Source organism: Bubalus bubalis, chromosome 10 (assembly GCF_019923935.1).
Source record: "Bubalus bubalis isolate 160015118507 breed Murrah chromosome 10, NDDB_SH_1, whole genome shotgun sequence".
Lineage (NCBI taxonomy): Eukaryota > Metazoa > Chordata > Mammalia > Artiodactyla > Bovidae > Bubalus > Bubalus bubalis.
The window spans coordinates 43,737,374-43,756,033 of record NC_059166.1 but is presented as its reverse complement, the minus strand read 5'-3'; the positions used below and the strand labels follow the sequence as shown (position 1 = coordinate 43,756,033).

Here is an 18,660-nt window from a genome sequence, read left to right as displayed (position 1 = left end):
CTTATATAGTCCCTGTTAACTCTTTGATAGATTAATTATAAAGTTACTTGTCTTGGTTCTTTGAAATATGAAATGAAGATTTAACCCTAATACTAACTTTGTCTACTGTAATGAATTTCAGGATTCAGCCTCTTACTTTGCCAGACTTAGAGAAAATTATGCAGTCCTCCCACCCGGAGAACTTAAAGTTCACTTCAGTTGAAGTGGATACTTATTGGCTTGATGAACCAGATGCTCTGGCTGTGGCTGTTAAATTGCTCATAGAAAGAGCAACCAATCAAGACTGGATGCTCAGAGTTAAATGGCTTTATCATTTAGCCAAGAATATGCCACAGGGTCTTGGTGAGTAAAGAAGCTTAATTTGTGTAATGAGGGAATTTATGTACGCGTACCCTGCCTTCATAACTCAGCAGTTGTTTTTCTCTTCAACTACACAGTTAAAATTACATCTGGGGAAGCTCCTAACAGGATGTTTATGACTTAGCATTATTGTTTATTTAATTGTTAAAACATTAAGGTACACGTCTACCCTGGGTGTTCCCCTAGAGAAACGTTTCCCCATGTAAACCTCAGCATTTCAGGATCTGTCCAGCCTTCTATCAAATCCAGAAGGAAAATATACTGTATTATGTTACTTTTAAGTTTTTGAACAGCCTGCTTTTTTTTCTTTTTCCTGTACTTACTCTGTTGCACATGCATTCTTTCTGGAAAAGGGTTGCTTTTGGTAAATTTACTTCCCATAAAAGTACATGAGATTCTAATCTTACTTTCGTTCGGGAAAGTGGTCCAAATGATCATTCTTAATTTCTTTGTACGTTTTTCATTCCAAGTAGCTTTAAAGGTTTTAAAGTACAAGAATTTGTGGGTAGAACTTGTTGACTAAAGTAATTGAGTTTATGTGAGTTTTTCTACGCTAGGAGAATTTATAGATAAGCCAGTGTATGTGTGTATTATTGGGTGGTACATGTGATGTCTAAATATGTGTAGAGGGAAATTGGATACATATTCTTATGTGCTTTCTCCTGTGTGATAGCTGCTAGACACGGGTAGCTACTAAAACATAACCTGTGACGCGGCCCCTGTGACAGCAGCTGTAGAACAGAAAGCTCACGTGGACGGCACTACTTAGAGGATAACTAACATCTGCTTCTCCTTCCTCCACAGAGTCGATAAAGATTCATTTGGAAGCCAGTGCTGCAGCTCTTAGGAATTTTTACTCAATTTCTCTCTCATCTGGGGTCAGTAAGGTCATCAAAATATTACAACCAAATGTAACAGGTACTGCACCTGCCTTGATTTCTAGCTCTCAGCACTCTTGTCCATTGAGTTCTTGGGAAAAAGATCTGTCAGAGCTCCCACTTGTAACAGTTTTTAGAAGAAGACTCAGAGTATCCAGATGCATATTCTGCTTTTTTTCAAAACTGTGTATTGATTCTCCAGTTTCTGATAAAGGATGATGACACAGGGTAGTGGGAAGAACACAGGAGTTGGAAGTCTAGGCTCCAGTCCCAACTTGGCCACAGATGGGCTTCTTGATTCTGGGTCCATCATTCATACTCAGCTGCCTTTGTTTGAAAAAATAAGGGAATCAAATTCATTCTTTTGGGGCCCCTTCAACTTACAATAGTCTGTGATGTATTAGTAAGTACTGTTAACAGAAAGGGTTTTAAACTGTGATCTCTTTTGAGATGAAGGTAAAATAGTACACGTTCAGTTTCTTCAGAAAACCTTAATGATGAAGTTATAAAGTCTTAAATTCAAAGTTACAAAACAAAACACAATGATAAAAGGAATAGTCATCCAAACTAATCAAATGAGGTATTCAGAATTTCTCAGTTTTCATCTGACATTTATTAAAACATGCTATTACCCATTTGGTTTAAAAAAATAAGTGTGCATGATGCTTTTGTGCTAAGCCTTATGTTTATATAAGTATAATCTTATGTATACATATGACTACCTTGTGTACACTAAAGGTAATGGGGTAGATGGTTGGGCAGAAATCAAATGATAGAGAAAACTAATGTCAGAGTCAGATTGTGGCTGAACTGAATTATGGCTTTCCATTCATGAAGGAACTTTGGTCTGGGAACATAGTTCTAGAGTAGAGTGGTCGATTCCCTTCGCAGCAGCCTTGGCTTGCCCACTGATTGGCTCATCTTCCTTTTCCTTTTCAGCTGAGTAGCTCTGGATCATGTAGCCTTGCTAGATTTGGGGGTATAGGTCCCCCCACTGTACCTTGCTATTCACAATAGGCATTTGTTAGTCATATAGCCTTGCTAGATTTGGGGTATAGGTCCCCCACTGTACCCTGCTATTCACAGTAGGCATTTGGTAGTCTGCTGTATTGTGGACACCTTTGGAGCTTGAAGTACTCCACTGAGCCACCCAGCCGCCCTCAAATTAACACTCCCATCGTTTTGTCATACCTCCTTCCACTGGAATCTCCACCTCAGGAACAGGTCAGAGTCTGATGGCTGCTGCTGTACAGAGATTCTGATACCAAGTTTGAGCCAAAGGAGCAGAGGTGGCAGCAGCGTATCCTGTGATTATAAAGAAATGGGTTTTAAGCAAAATAATCTTGAGTTGTTTTTCTTATTAAAGGCAAATTACGGAGGTGTGTTCATTCATTTTCGGCCATGGAAGTTAGTTTTCTTGTGGTTAATGGCAAAAGATTGGGTAATTGAGTCCATGAATTCTTTTCCAACCAGTAATGGGACCTGAGCGAGTGAATGCATTGGTTTTGGAACTGTCACAAATTGAACCATTTCCGTTTCTCTTCCCCAGCAAGACTCTATGTGATCAAAGTAAAACAGTGAAATTTGCCAGACAGGGAGTTTAACTCCAGAATTCTACCTTTTCTTTTGTTCCTTAAACCAGATGAATCCGTGATCCCTCTGGATCCCCGATGGAACATGCAGGCTGTGGACATCATCAGAAATGCGATGGACTTTGACCCACAGACAGACCAGCCTGAGCAGCTCTTTGCCCTTTTAGAGTCTATTGCAAACAAGTAGGTGAAGCTACTATTGTGGGCACTGTTTGCCTCACTGTACCTTGTGACTTCACAAACTGTTGTTTAATGGCTGAGTCATGCTTGACTCTTTTGTGACCCCATGGACTGTAGGCCACCAGGCTCCTCTGTCCATGTAATTTTCCCAGGCAGGAATACTGGAGTGGGTTGCAATTTCTTTTTCCAGGGGATATTCCCAACTCAGGGATCGAACCCACATCGCCTAAGAATATAGTTTATGTGTATTTAATTTTCTGAATCTGAGGAGTGCTGAGAGTCTGACGTGGTTGCGTTTGTTACCACCTCTCCTTCAAGCTCTATGCACAGCAAAAAGTCATTCTGACCGTGATGCTCTAGTGCCTTTGAATCAGCAGATTCTACAGGGTGCTTATTAATAGATACACTGGGAAGTATCAGTAGTGGGATTTGTTTTATGGTTAATCTTTTGTCACGGGATAGCTGTGTTTCCACTGTTTTCTGTGTGATTTCCAATAGCTTCCTGCATTTTCACAAGTTCTTTCCTCAACTGTCTGTCCCATCAAATGGTGAAGGTCTACATACATAGTCACATATAATATAAATTTACATAATTGTTTTATAAGTCATTCCTCACTGTTTAATGACCAGTAATACTTTTTAATTGTACATCAGTGTAAGAGATTTAGAGAAATAATTTTGTAACTGAGGTATAACATGCATTACAGAAAAGTGCCACTAATGATGACTATGTATCATTTTGATGAATTTTCACAAAGTGAACTCACTCATGTGATATGTAGATATCACTCATGTGATATGTCCTCCTCAGAGGACCCCTTGTCCCTTTCCCCAGCAACTCCCTCATCCTCCTCCCTGGGTAACTTCTAATATTGCAGATTAATTGTATGATGGCTGGTTTGGGGGTTTTTTGGGTGGCGGGTTGCTGCACTGAAAGGCTTTTGAAATCTTAGTTCGCTGACCAGGGATTGAGCCTGGGTCATAGCAGTGAAAGCACGAGTCCCAGCCACTGAATTGCCAGGGAATTCCCTGTGATGGCCAGTGTCAGGAGTCCACAGTGCAGTTTGTCAGATCATGGCAGAGCAACACAGTGGGACCGGGCAGTCTACTGAGCCCTCTGTCTTCCTCCCCGCCAGCTTAGTTATCATCTTTGTCACTGCCCATCTCTAATCCAGAATTTGCAGAGGCCTGAGGGGAGTGACAGACTGAGGGAAATTGATGTTCCAAGGGTTCTTAGGATTCAGCAGGTAGAGGCTATGATAAGTATTATGAACTGATCACTGTGTGTTAATTGTGGAATCTCATTTCAGGACCATCATATATTTCGACCGGGAAAAGCAGATTTTTACTGAAGCAAATTTGGTTTCTGTTGGTGACAAAAAGTTAAGAAACAGTGTTTTGAGATTGTCCTTTGAATTCCATAAAGGTAAGGATGTTGCCTTTACCTTCTTCAGTTACACATCTGGCTGCATGATGCTCCTGATGGTGAGAGGTTCCTCAGGTGCTGCCATGCTGCTGATTCCTTTTGATTTGGTGGCCTGATTTTGACATCTTCCTTTACTCGGTATTTTTGACTAAGTGCTTTTGTTCATGTCCTTGATCTCATTTATTTATTTATTTTTTTGGCCACCATGAGGTGAGTCTCTTGAGTGAGGAAGGGGAGGCACAGAGATGCTCTGGGTCACATCTCTAGCAAGTGGCATAGCCAGAGCTTGAGACCTGGTCTCTTGGCTCAAAAGTAAGAGCTCATAAGCATTGGGTTATGGGTTCTTTTCTTCCGCCTTCCTTTTTTTTTTCCCAATTGAAAAGATAATGGTATTTCTTGGAAAATATTCAAACTGTAGAAGCATAAAAATGGAAAAAGTTTACTCTTGCAGTAGCCACTGTTAATAGAAGAGATTTGTTTATATCTTCTCATATCTTCCTGTTATCTATCCATCTGGTCATATATGTAATATCTTAGAATTTGTTTCGTATTTAAACAAATGCTTTTTTCAAAAAAATTGAGACATGAACATCTCGACGTATACATGCCTAACTTGCTAACTTAATAGGCAAAGATTTGCTTTCAACTTTGACCTTGACTGAGGATAATGTTAAGTTGTAGAGTGCTGTTAATTTTGAAAATGTCCACAGAATTAAAACTGATCGAATGTTCTTATTTATACCAACTCTAAGATCCAGAGAGCTATCACAGCTTGCCCCATGAAATCGTGGTCAATCTTGCTGCTTTCTTTGAACTTTGTGATGCGTTAATCCTGCTCTGGGTCCAGTCCTCTCAGGGCATGATGTCTGATGCCGGTGTTAACGAGGTGAGAGATGTACCTGTTTTTCTTTTAAGCGACATATTTCTTGGCACAAAGATTTTGAGGGGAACAACTAACTTCAGTATTGTCGTATGCCCAATATTATTTGAGAAATTGTTCTTGTGAATTTTAAATAGATACACATATTTTAGAGCTGTATAAGGGTGTAATTGAGATAATAAATCACACGTTTAAAGTGTACAAATTTATGTTTTGACCTGTGTATACCTATGACGCCGTTACTACAATCATGACAGTGAACCCATCCATCACCCTCAAACCTTTTGTCCTCTGTTTTCTCTTCCTTTTTTCTGCCCTCCACCTCTAGCAAGTATCCATTGATCTGCTTTCTGTTACTGCAGCATTTTCTATTGCTTTTATATTTCTATTTCTGGCATTTTATATTGTTTTTATCTGTCCACTTTCATTTAAAGTCATTTTGAGACACATTCATATTGTTTTGTGTCTCCATTCCTTTTTATTGCCAATAGTCCATTGAATGTATACATACTATAACTTATTTGTCCAACTTATTTGTCCATCCACATACATACTATAACTTATTTTAACAGTTATATTTTAGTTCACTTAAGCCTTGTTAGACATGATTGTCACATGTGGACTAAACTGGGATTGAATGCAGATTATTCCAGTAATTGTGATAAATTAGAATTATAGGTCTTAAACCTTTTAGTCTCAAGACCCGCCCCCGCCATCCCCAAATCTCAAAGAACTTTTGCTTATGTGGTTACATGTATATTTACTGTATTAGGAAATAAATCTGAGAAATGTAAAAAATTATGTGTTAGTCTGTTTAAAAACCCAGTAACAAATTCATGTTAACATGAATAACATTTTTAATGAAAAAAACCAACCATTTTCCAAAACAAAAACTAAGAACAGAACTGAGTTGCATTTCTGCAGCTCTCTTCGTGTCTGCTTAACAGAATGAAGACCGGCTTCTCAGCACTGTCCCTGAGTTGCTCTCTCTGTTGTATGGGCTGAAGTTCGTGAAGAGAAGCTGACCTCTATTTCATGTTGTTAAGAGCTTAGAAAGTGAAGGCTAGTTTAATAAACATTCCCATGTAATTGTGAATGTCCTTTGCTCCTATACCACAGCTTGACAAGTGATAGTTTTGTAAAGGTGACTTACTATGTGGAATTTGAAAGAAAATAGCGGTCTTGTCGTGTTAAAATTCAGGGCCTGGCACACACCCTGGACGGGCTTTATCCTTGCCCTTGTGTATACTCGCAGCTTGCCCACTGGTAATTTGGAAACTATTCTTAAGTGAGTTATCAGATCTTCCAAATGTTGGCACATTTCATTTTCCAATATAAATTCAGTCATACTCTTGAAAAATTACCGCAGACTTCATCAGAAAATCTTTGAGTATTGGGAATTTGCCAAGCTCTTAGTTTTTCAGAGTTCTGAGCTTGGCTTAAAAGTCTTGAGTTTTATTTTCGGCAATCTTGCTTTTCTTGAATTGACAGATTGACTTCCTTCCTTTTCTGCACGCTGTTTGCCAGATGCCCAACCACAGTTTGCCGGCCTCCCCAGCCCCTGCCCTTTTTTTTTGCTACCATCAGTGCAGATGTCACCATAGTAAAGAGGACAAATAACGTGATATTAGTATGAAAATAGCTTTGACATCATAAAACCTGAAAGATTATCACTAATCTGGAGACTACTTTGCCATAAAAATACATAATTAGAAGAATAGCAATGTTGGAAACTCAGAGTACCTGATTTTTGCATTACAACACTGCATTAATGAAAACAGTAGTTATTGTCATAAGGATAGACATAGACTAATGAAATAAAAGAGAATTCAGAAATAGACCCTCAAATGTTAATATATGGTGAATTAATTTAATGAGGGAAACAGCTCTTTAACAAATGGTGATGAAAAAACTAGATATCGATATTATAAATATGAGCCTTTACCCCTGCCTTATGTCAGTAAAGTTAACATCAAAATGGATTATAGAGCTATGTCTAAAAGCTAAAGTTAATAAACCTCTAAAAGAAAACATAGAAAATATTCACAGCTTGAGGACAGGCAAAGATTTCAGGGCATTCTTCATAAAAGAAAAATTGATGAATTCAATTTTGCCAAAATTAAAATTGGTTCTTAATAGACAGCTTTAAGAAAATGAAAACACTAGGAGACACTGTTTATAAATTGTATATAAATTGTTTAAACCAAAGTAATAGCCCAGTTTTAAAAAGGAGCAAGAGAATTTGAATAGATGCTTCTCAGAAGATAATGAAATGCTACTGAGAACTTGGAAAATTTTCTGTATCATTAGTTATCAAGGAGATGTAAATTGAAACCACAGTGCAGTTCCACTCACCAGAATGGCTGAGGTTAAACACTGAAACCCACCTACACTGCTGGTTGGGATTCAAAATAGTGCAGCTTCTTTGTAAAGCAAGTTGTGGTTTCTTATAACATTGGGTGTACACTTACCACATGACCCAGTGATTCTATTTTCCCCAATAGCTCTGAACTTCCAGTAATAGGACGAAAAATCTTTGCCTTCTCTGACTGCCTTAATATCCCTAAAAATATTCTAGTCAAATGCTAGATCTTTAACATGTATGTGTTGCGTATTGGTGAACGATTGGCGTCTGTGTTTTGTGTCCTTTACTGTGAGATGTTTCTGAGCAGTCTTGATTTGCTTTGTTTTTAGATCTTGGGTTCTGTGCGGTGGCGTGACCGGTTTTGGACTGTGGCCGACACAGTAAAAGTAGATGCCTCGGGCCTGGCCTTGCTCGCCCTTCACTGGCACTGGGTTTTAAAACATTTGGTCTGTCGGATCCCCCAACTCCTGATGAACCATGAAGACAAGTAAGACTCATATTTAGAGAAGCAACGTCAGTATCTACAGGATTGATGTTTGGAAAGGAAATGTGTTTGTTCTTACTCTACTTTGGTTTGCCCCCTCCTTGACTTGTCGGTGAATGTAAATCTAGTATAAAGTATATACAGTGCCCGTTAATATCCAGCACTTCCTCCTTTACTCACCTCCCTTCTGCCCCTTTATCTCCTCTGCTAAAGATACTACAGAGAGGTTCAGACTGTTTCAGAACATATTCAGAATTGCTTGGAGAGCCCAACTGGTGGATTTGCAGGTGTAAAGAAGTTGCAGAAGTTCCTGGGACGACCTTTCCCTTTTAAGGTACAATTTGGAAGCATGTAATAAACACAGAGGTTTGACCTCTTCTGAAGCTCTCTTGGAATGTGGGCACTGCCATTCAACTAGACTCAGCCCTGCCTGCAAATTTTTGAATGTTCAGTGAGCGCTATTTACTGATTTGTTAAGTGTTATTGTTTTACTTAGTCTTGAGACTTTTAAGGTTGAGCAGGCTTTTAACTTTATTACTGTAAAATATCCTTAGAGCAACAGGAGTAAACCAACTTTATGTTTGTAGAAGCATCGAGGAAACATAAAAACTTTTTCAGACATGAATAGGCTTCTAAAGAAAACCATTTTTCTCCTCTGTAATAGGCTCTCCTGGGTTTTATTGTTTCAGGACGAGCTGGTCGTAGAGTGTTTTTCACAGCTGAAGGTCTTTAACAAAGCTCTTACCATCAGAGAGTGGATGCCTGCTCTTGGGGATAGTGGATGGCAGGAAGACATTAGACGGCTCCAAGTGGTTGCATCTGAAGGGACATTAAAGAAAAGTCTCCTCCGGGCCTGGGGGTTGGTCCTCCGAGCTAATATTCTGGAAGATGTCGATTCAGGTGTGTGGCTAGCTGACAGTGGTTCTAAGCATGTCCTCTGCAGCCAATAAGTTGTTGTTTTTTTTTTCTTTTTCTTTGTCAGTAAGTTTTAAAAAGTTCTCCCTTAGATATCCTTCTCCTTCTATCCCCTCCTCCCCCCCCCCACCGCACCCCATCGTATATTATAGCGATCACTAAATAAGTGTCAGGCATAGGGTTAAACTTTACATACATTATTTAATTCTGTCATTGGAATTGTGCAGGTATTAATAGCATTATTTAACACATGAGAAACTCAAACTCAGGTGAAGTTGAACTCAAGTTCATAGTCACATAACTGGCTGTTGGAAATCTGAGCCTGACCACTGACTGCTGTGTATCTTTTTGTCCAGAGGCATTGAAGAATCTTGTGAATGCTCAGCATTTAGAACTAAAAGCCAGAGGAATTTCACTTGGTTTTCTGGAGAAGAAGCACAGTGAAGCTTCCTTCCTGTCACAGCCAGATTTTAGCTCCTTAATCCAGCTCACCAGGAGTGTTCAGCTGTGGCCTGTGATGGAATACCTGGCTATGCTTTGGCAGTATAAAGTCACAGCTGATTTTATGACACAGGCTTGTCTGAGAAGGTGAGCCATCCTTCAGGTTTTTTTTCTTTGGGGCAGCTTATTTTCTTGGAAGGTTATTCTGTGTATCCTACATTTAAAACAAAGCACAGCCTTGTCTTGATGGGGAGTAGTTGCTGAAGCAGAGGGAGGTCATTTGCCACTTTGGAAAGCCAGAAATTCTTGATTCTTTGCCTGTTTTGTGTGTGTTCCATCTCCCCTTCCATGGCAGTTTTCTAACAGTGCATGGAAAGCCCACAGCTCACTCTCTCCCCCTCTCTATTTCTTGAGCAGGTCAAGCAAACAGCAGCAGCCTCAGATAGTTGAGGAGATAAGCCGTCACATCACATTTTGTCTTAAGCACACACCAGTTGCTCCTCAAGAGCTTCTAGACTTTTGGTCCTTAGTGCACCATCAAAAGGTAAAAATCAAAGTCAAAATCAAAAAGCCTCCTTTGTGCTGTGAACTGATTAGATTTTCTGTGGCACACTGGTTACAGAACATTGCAGAATAATCTTAAAAATTGCATGTTGTAAAACTAATCTTTTCTGAATTAAGTTTCAAAGGGGAGAACTTTGAATGTTTTTTGCAGTAATAGTCTAGACATTTTCCTGCTCTTATCACAGTTTCATTCCATTTGGTTTCCAGTTAAATAAGGCTAAAATATTTGCTAATTTTTATTTTATTTGCTCAAAAATGTATTATCGGTGTTTTTTACCCTTCCATAGAGAGTAACTTGGTGAATATGAATAGTGGTAAATTGTAGTTACTATTACTTCATTAGTACAACCTTAAATTTTTTGGATAATGTTTTATTTATTTATTTTGATACATAATTATGTGATTATTTTAATTATATTTTCACATGCATTCTTCGGAGAAGGCAATGGCACCACACTCTAGCACTCTTGCCTGGAAAATCCCATGGATGGAGGAGCCTGGTAGGCTGCAGTCCATGGGGTCGCTAAGAGTTGGACATGACTGAGCGACTTCACTTTCACTTTTCACTTTCCTGCATTGGAGAAGGAAATGGCAACCCACTCCAGTGTTCTTGCCTGGAGAATCCCAGGGACAGAGGAGCCTGGTAGGAGGCCGTCTCAGGGGTCGCACAGAGTTGGACACGACTGAAGTGACTTAGCAGCAGCAGCAGCATGCACTCTTACAAAATCAGATCTCATGTTTTATCCAAGTGTCAATAGGTTAAATAATGTGACTACGATAACTGGGGTGGCAGAAAATCAGAAACACTAGGATTAATAATCTCTAAATCCATGTTAGTTCTGGATGATGTTACAAGACAGAGACCTTATAACTGGATTTATAGAATCTTTCTTGAATACTCTCTTATCTGGTTAATTCTTTATCTCTAGATGACTGCTGAAGAAAGGATCTCTTTGTGGTCCGAGTTATTTAATTCCACATTTACGTCTTTCTGGAGCAGCACCGTGACCACACATCCAGAGTACTGGCTGACGTGGAACCCTCTGCCTGGTGAACAGCAGAGGGAGACACCCAGATCTCTTCTGGACCCCACATTAAAGGTTTGTTGGCAGAAAATTATAAAAATGTTTGACGGTAGAAAAAATTTCTCATGTGTAATCAAAAGCAAGGCTACTTCCTTGGTTCACATAGTATGTCATGAAAATTTGCACCTATCACCCAGCTTATTCTTTCTAAGATATTCCACTGTACTGCTGTGCTGCAAAGCATTTTATCACTTTCTTATTGATAAGCACTGAGATTTCTTGCCTATCCTCTTGCTTCCTGTAGCAAGCACCCTGCATCAGCTACCTTTGTGTAAGCCTTTGTCTACTTGTCTGCTATTTCCATGGATTGTGATGAGGCTTGGGATTTAACCCTTGGCCACAGTGTCTGCACATTTAAAGAGATTTATGTATGTTATCAGAACATCTAGGGAAGTAGGTTTTGTTTTTCACTCTTCCTGCTAGGAAATGGTGAAGAGGGAAGACATGAAGTAGGGATCACTTCTCATATCCTGTGTTTCCATATCTTTGCCCCACTTGGTATCATTAATACTTTGAATTATTACCAGTCGTTCACTTTAGAACTTGTTTTAATTTGTATTCCTCTGATTTTTATCGAGATAGAGCATCTTTACATATGTATATTGTTTGTTTTTATTTCTTTCTCTGAATTTTCCAGTCATGTTTATTGCCCATTTTCTTTAAAAAGGATCATTAAATGTCATTTTATTAATGAAGATCTCATTATATATTATGCATATTAAACCTTCACCTAACATGGTTGGAAATGTATTTCTAGTGTTCTATTGTGTTGCAGGTTTGAAGATGTTTTCTTATATCACACATGTTTTGTAGTTTTCAAATACACCAGCCACTTTCTACTTTCTGGCTTTGATATGCTTTTAAATAAGTCTTTCTTCACTACCCATAGAGTTAAAAACATTTGTTCATATTTATGTGTATGTCAGTCTCATCAGAATATTCTTTTGTGAGGTGGGGATGTAAATTTTTTATCTTCTACAAACAAATATATCCAAAAGCAGTATTAACAACACTAGTTTCACCACTTCTGACACAGTAGTTTATTCTCACAAGTTTTCATGGGTCGTAGGACTCAGCTCTGTTCCATTCCTATATCAAAATTGATTCCTTTAGTATAAGATATATCAAAGCCTTTAGTGTTAAACCTTACGGATCACCAAGAGTTGCATGCAGTCGAGGTTTGCTTTCCTGTGGATCTCACCCCTAACCTGTTGTCATGGACACTGTTCCTGTGTCCCAGGTTAACAGTCCAGGAAGCAGAGGCTTGTCCCTCTGCTCGTCCCTCTGGCTTGTCTGTCTTCCAACACTTTGCCCTGCCTCCCAAGTCTCACCTTCCTGCGGTGTGCCCCCAGCCCTGCCGCACACGTGGTCTTCCTGATGCCCAGGTGTGAGGGGTTTTCTCCTGCTTGACAAAAGCAACCCCTGCTCTTCGTTCATAGAGAATGGAGTCCTTCAAGGGCCCACTGCACCTGACCCCACTCTGCCAGTCTGGTCCTGTCTCAGGATGACGGTTACCTGTTCCTGACAACCTGAGGTGCCCCAGTGCTGCTTGTTGAAACCCCATTAGTTAATTTTTAAAAGTTAACTTGACTCCTCCCCTCCCTCAGGGTCCCGGCAGTCTCAGTAGAGCTGTGTTCTCCAAATGCTGCATTGAGATCGTGACCAGCAGCTGTAGAGCAAGTCCCTGGGATGTGAGTGGCCTCCCCATCCTGTCGTCCTCGCACGTCACCCTGGGGGAGTGGGTCGAGAGGTGCCAGCAGCTCCGGGATGTCAGCTTGATGCTCTGGACCAACATGGCTGTCCCGGTGGTGGCAGAGTTCAGGTATCCCCTCTCCCTGGGTAGACGGTACAGCTCCCATCTTTCCTCCAGGGTGTGTCATGGGGACCTCGGTCAGAGCTTGCTTGGATAGTGGCTATTTCCAGTGGGTTGAGGAAAGGTGTTTTTTGGCTGAAGGAGCAGGTTTTCAGTCCATGACAGAGACTGCTATGAGCTGGCCAGCCCCTCTGCCAGCTCTCAGTGTATTGTCACCAAGAGGGTGGTGCCTAGAAAACCATATCAGATTGAGGATAGAAATTCATCTCCAGGTGTAGTCTGCCTCGCTGTTTTCTGGAAGGATGAACACTAGTGTAAGAAAGAAATGCCTGTGACTGCAGTGCAGACCCCAGTAAGTGCTCCCTTGTCCCCGCAGACGCACTGATGCCCAGCTCCAGGGCCTGGTGCTGTGCCGGCATCTGGCTGGCCTGGCGGAGCTGCTCCCCGAGCCCCAGCAGCAAGCGCATGTGCACAACTGCAGGCAGCTGCTGCTCAGGGATAGCCAGGCCTTCCAGCACGTGGGCGAGACTCTTGGGGACCTGGCCAGGCAAGAGGCGCTGCCCAAGGAGCTGCTGTGTCTCCTGCTTACCTCTCTGCGCCACTTGTTCGGGGAGGTGGAGGGCAAGGGTGACCTGCCCGAGCCAGCCCGCCGTGGGAGCCTGTGGGTGAGCCTGGGCCTGCTCCAGATCCAGACCTGGCTTCCCCAGGCACGCTTTGACCCCGCTGTGAAGAGGGAGTACAAGCTCAAGTACGCCAAGGAAGAGGTATGGAAGGAGGGTTGGAGTGTGGGCTGCATCCTGACGGGCTGGCTTTGCTTAGTGTATTACTCCTTTTACTCCCTTCTGGATGCTCAGAGCACAGAAGGGTGATGTGCATAAGCTACCCTGCGACATTCCAGGAGTGTGCTCTAAAGACTGTGTTGTCCTGTCTGTGGGTTCCTCTGAGTAGGGTCAGGCACCACAAGGGGTTATATAACCACCATGCTGGTTATATGCCACCGATAGATAGGCTCTCCTAGACACTCATAGTAACCCTCACCATCTGGATCCCTCTACCTAGATTAAGTTTTGGATATTTGGATTTGAGTAACTTCTTTAGACAGGGTATAGTATTCCTTAAGGGCATCCCAGGTGGCTCAGTGGTAAAGGATCTGTCTGCCAATGCAGGAGATGCAGGAAACCTGGGTTCGATCCCTGAATTAGGAAGATCCCTTGGAGAAGGGCATGGCAACCCACTCCAGTATTCTTGCCTGGAGGATCCTCATGGACAGAAGAGCCTGGCGGCCTACAGTCCGTGGGGTCACAAAAAACCTGACACAACTTGGTGACTAAACAACAATGAGTAGACCTTAGGTTTTGAACTGTTGGTGTTTGTTATCCAAAACTCAAGAATTAGGTAGATTCAGATAATATGATGTACTTCTTGCTATTTGAACTCCCAACCAAGCTCAGGAACTGAGTATGTTAAATGGTGATATAGTGGACCTATATTTTGAGGAAGGAAAATTAAATTAGTTGGGGTGAAGGGCAGGCTGCAGTAGCAGAGATTCAGTAGTCCATTGGCATCAATGAGATAGTTTCTTTTCACCTGACAGCTCTGAGGTGAGTGGTCCAGATTAGTGGAGCAGAACCCACCCCCCCAACCACTGGGTCATTCAGGAACCCAGGTTCCTTCCATCCAGGGAGCGACCCTCCCTCAGGGCTGTGTGTCTCAGGCCTGGTCCTAGCTGGGCACAGCAGACCAGTCTCTCCTTTTCTGCTAGTTACACCAGCTGCAGTGTGAGTGGAAGACCCGGAACCTCGCATTCCAGCTGCAGACTGGAAGAGACCTGGAAGATGAAGTCATCCTCAGTCATTCTCACCCTCACATCAGGTAACACTGTAGAGTGATGATTATTTGAACTTGAGACTATCAGCTAGAATCTTCTTTTAAAAAGACATTTTGCAGTGCAATTACAGTGTTAACCTGAGGTTATGCTCTACATATGTGAGCTCTATTAGCAGGTAGATCCCAAAGTCCCAGTTATAATCAGGAAAAATATACTCTGTGAAAGGAGGGGGAGGACTTACCTGGAGCCAGGAGGGTTGAAAGCAGAACTTGCTCTCAGTGTGGAAAGAGTTGGGTGCGATGACGGGCAGCAGGGGATCTGTTAGCTTAGGAAGTACTATTTAGTGGGTTCTGAGTTCCACCAGCTTTAGACCTTGGGTAGACCACTCAGTGCCTTACACTGCAGTGCCCTGTTTGTAAAAGCAGGATGATAGTGCCTGCTTCAATGAGATGCACATCCAGAGTGCTTGACAACATGGGTTACACACGGTAAATGCTGTAGATGTATAATCCATTCTCATTGTAATTGTCAGTATTTCATCATTGTATGCCTCAGAAGCTGAAATGCCTTCCATTTCCCAAGAGCTCAGTCTAGATTTGTTATTTTGCTTCTGATGGAATTTGCATATGGTGTTGATTTGCCTTTAGGTTGCTTCGCCAGAGAATTGATCAGCTGGAGAACTTAATCTGCAGCCTGTCCAAGAAGCAGGGCTGCCGGCCCCCGCTGCCTACATATGAGGCCCTGGTGCAGGAAATCCACCACTATGTCAGTAGCATTGCCCAGGCCACCGCCGTTCAGGATCTGCTCACGCGGCTCCTGCAGGCCCTGCGCTCGGATGGACCTCGGGCTGCCCAGGTGGCCCAGAACCTTTTGAAGGAGGAGGCCTCCTGGCAGCAGTCGCACCACCAGTTCCGGAGGCGGCTGGCCGAGGAGTTTGCCCTGTACCCAGACGCCACGGCCCCACTGCAGGCCTCCATCCTGCAGCTGCAGCACGGCATGCGGCTGGTGGCGGGCGAGGTCCATGCCTCGCTCCAGGGTGGCCTGGCTGGCACAGACAGGCTGGGGACCCTGGCCACATCCCTGCTGGCTTTCCCATCGGTGGGCCCTGCCTTCCCTACCTACTATGCCCACGCAGACGCTCTGTGCTCTGTGAAGTCGGAGGAGGTGCTGCGTGGCCTCAGCAAGCTGATGCTCAAGCGCTCGGGAGGACGGGAGCTGGAAGAGAAGGGCCAGAGCCCCTGCACAAGCCGAGAACAGCTGCTGCTGAACGCCCTCCTATACCTGCGCTCCCACGTGCTGTGCAAGGGAGAGCTGGACCAGCGGGCCCTGCAGCTCTTCAGACATGCATGTCAGGTGAGCCCACCTCCAGCAGGGCGCCGGGGACACAAGCAGCATGCCTGCAGGACATTTGCCGTGCCCAACGTAGATGAGATCATGTGGTTAGGGAGTGGGGTCAAGTAGCTGTTTCTTGCTTTTTCACATTTAATTGTCAGGTTTCGGGGCCTTTTTTGTTTGTAAGAGATCAAAAAATATTATTAGTGACGTCAGTCCTTTGTGCCTGATGCACATTGCAGATGGTCCCTCGTAGTTTGTTGGTGTTGACTTTGTTTACAATGGGTTTTGCCATGTGACGATATCAACTTTTATTAATATTAAGAAAATAACTTCTGCTTTTCTCCCTTACCAACAAAAGCAATTTGTTCTCATTGTAGACAGTTAAAAGAATAAGTATAAGCTAAATTGTTAGATTCTGCCACTTAAAGCCATGTGAACCATATGAACTGTTAGCACATTGGTTTATTCCTATCACTAAATATTTACATTTGTATGTAAAGTCTTTTTGCTAATTTAGAAGAGGAAAAAAACCCAAACCACTGCCATTCTAAGAAAAGTCTTAAAGCAAGATCTTTGGGTAAAATTTCGAGAAAGCAGAATTGCTGAGACAAAGGTTAACTGCTTGCTTAGGCTTCTGATACAAACTGTCTTCTTGAACGGAGGATGCTCATGTCCTCAGCCCTCCTCAATACTTAAAGGGCTTTAGAGGTAGTAGGGGATTTAGGAAATGTATGGTAAGGTATGGCCGTTTTGCCTGATTGGTTCCCCGGGAACACCCAGTCCCCAGTCTATTTTCTCTTTTCCGAACCCATGGGGCATCCATCTCCCCGAGGTGCTGGCCAAGTGCAGTCTGCATCACATGCCCACTTTGCTGACCCCTAATACAGAGCACCACCCACACCTCACAGCAGGTCCCCAGTCCTGCAGATTTTCACACCTGCAAAATTGTAACAATACAGCAAGGGAGAATTTAGGAAAATCATTTTGCTACAGATACATGGTTTGAAAACAAAGCCCATTTACTCTCTGCTACATGGAATTTAGTTTCTTGGACATTGTCATTTATCTGTTTTTGAACCCTGGTGTTTTGTTTTCATGGGAAATAAAGAGATAACAAATTCTGCCTTTGTTCACTATAAGTGCCTGAGCACAGGCGAATAAGCTTCTGCTGGAATGTGTGATTTTTCAGGAAATCATCAATGAGTGGGACGAGCAGGAACGCATAGCCCAGGAGAAGGCGGAGCAGGAAAGCAGCCTGTACAGATACCGGGGCAGGACCCCCAGGACAGCCCTGAGCGAGGAGGAGGAGGAAGAGCGGGCCTTCAGGAGCCAGTTCCCACTGCACGAGAAGGTGGGCAGTGTGCTCCCCTGCTGCCACACACCTCACCTGTGAATGGTTGGGGTTTTTTTTCCCCCTTCCAGTTTTACTGAGATACAATTAACACACAGCACTGTTTGAGTGTAAGGTGCTCGGCATAAGGATCTGACTTCTATGCGATTACCACAATAAGTATAGTGAACACCCATAATAAAAGAAAATTTTTTTTCCTTGTGATGAAAACTCTTAGGATTTACTCTATAACTGACTGCAACACCTTGTTAGGTGCTGTTACATTCCTTTTGAACGATTTTGTAATTTTTAAAATAACTTCTTAATGTGCATTATTTGCTACTTCATCTTCTTGATCATTCACACTCCATCCCTCCCCATTGCTTTTAGTCTGATCAGAACTGGATTTTGATTTTCATAAGTTCAATTGCTCTATTGTTATTTACAGGACTTTGCAGATATATTGGTAGAACCCACATTAGAGGAGAAGGGACCTTCAGGTGGGCAAGAAGAGGAGGCCACCCCTGGCCCTGCCGTCCTGTCACAGAGCTCCATGCAGGCTGTGATGCGCATCCACCAGCAGCTGTGCCTCGGCTTCGCCCGGTCCCTCTGGTATCAGCAGAGTCCGCCACCCCACGGGACAGAGCACTACCTCAGCCTGTTTCTGTCCTGCTACCAGACGGGGGCATCTCTCGTGACATACTTCTACCCGCTGATGGGTATGGTGGTTTACTTCTCTTTGCTGCTAAGTCGCTTCAGTCGTGCCCGACTGTGTGACCCCATAGACGGCAGCCCATGAGGCTGCCCCGTCCCTGGGATTCTCCAGGCAAGAACACTGGAGTGGGCTGCCATTTCCTTCTCCAATGCATGAAAGTAAAAAGTGAAAGTGAAGTCGCTCAGTCGTGTCCGACTCTTAGCGACCCCATGGACTGCGGCCCACCAGGCTCCTTCATCCATGGAATTTTCCAGGCAAGAGTGCTGGAGTGGGGTGCCATTGCCTTCTCCGTTACTTCTCTTTAGCTCTTGGGAAATCAGAATGAGTCGATGTGATTGCTGCTTCTGGAACAATTAAAACTGTTACCTCCCTGTTTTTCTAAGTTCGAATTGATGGCGTTTCCTTAACTTAAGGGACTTAAAGCTAATTCCAAAATCAATTTAAAATTCTGCCATAACCATGGTTTCTC

The 18,660-nt window shown here is 42.8% G+C and overlaps 1 protein-coding gene and 1 long non-coding RNA gene across 4 annotated transcripts in view; one reads left to right on the top strand and one right to left on the bottom strand.

Moving 5' to 3' along the window:
• Positions 1–18,660, top strand: part of MDN1 (midasin AAA ATPase 1) — a 140,340-nt gene that overhangs the window by 80,829 nt on the left and 40,851 nt on the right. For all 3 annotated transcript variants that reach the window (XM_045161957.1, XM_045161956.1, XM_045161955.1), the window contains exons 49-65: positions 122–342; positions 1,165–1,278; positions 2,881–3,013; positions 4,321–4,436; positions 5,189–5,322; positions 8,011–8,168; positions 8,379–8,499; positions 8,855–9,065; positions 9,437–9,668; positions 9,939–10,065; positions 11,015–11,185; positions 12,778–12,992; positions 13,360–13,747; positions 14,746–14,855; positions 15,459–16,164; positions 17,336–17,497; positions 17,925–18,195. In XM_045161957.1, the coding sequence (XP_045017892.1) occupies positions 122–342; positions 1,165–1,278; positions 2,881–3,013; positions 4,321–4,436; positions 5,189–5,322; positions 8,011–8,168; positions 8,379–8,499; positions 8,855–9,065; positions 9,437–9,668; positions 9,939–10,065; positions 11,015–11,185; positions 12,778–12,992; positions 13,360–13,747; positions 14,746–14,855; positions 15,459–16,164; positions 17,336–17,497; positions 17,925–18,195 (3,590 nt within the window). The remainder of the gene's footprint in view (positions 1–121; positions 343–1,164; positions 1,279–2,880; positions 3,014–4,320; positions 4,437–5,188; positions 5,323–8,010; positions 8,169–8,378; positions 8,500–8,854; positions 9,066–9,436; positions 9,669–9,938; positions 10,066–11,014; positions 11,186–12,777; positions 12,993–13,359; positions 13,748–14,745; positions 14,856–15,458; positions 16,165–17,335; positions 17,498–17,924; positions 18,196–18,660) is intronic.
• On the bottom strand, positions 1,430–2,996 carry LOC112587450. The gene is made up of 3 exons (XR_003111950.2): positions 2,857–2,996; positions 2,430–2,543; positions 1,430–1,565 (listed from the first exon to the last, which is right to left on the bottom strand). It is a non-coding gene; the product is annotated as an uncharacterized LOC112587450 (long non-coding RNA).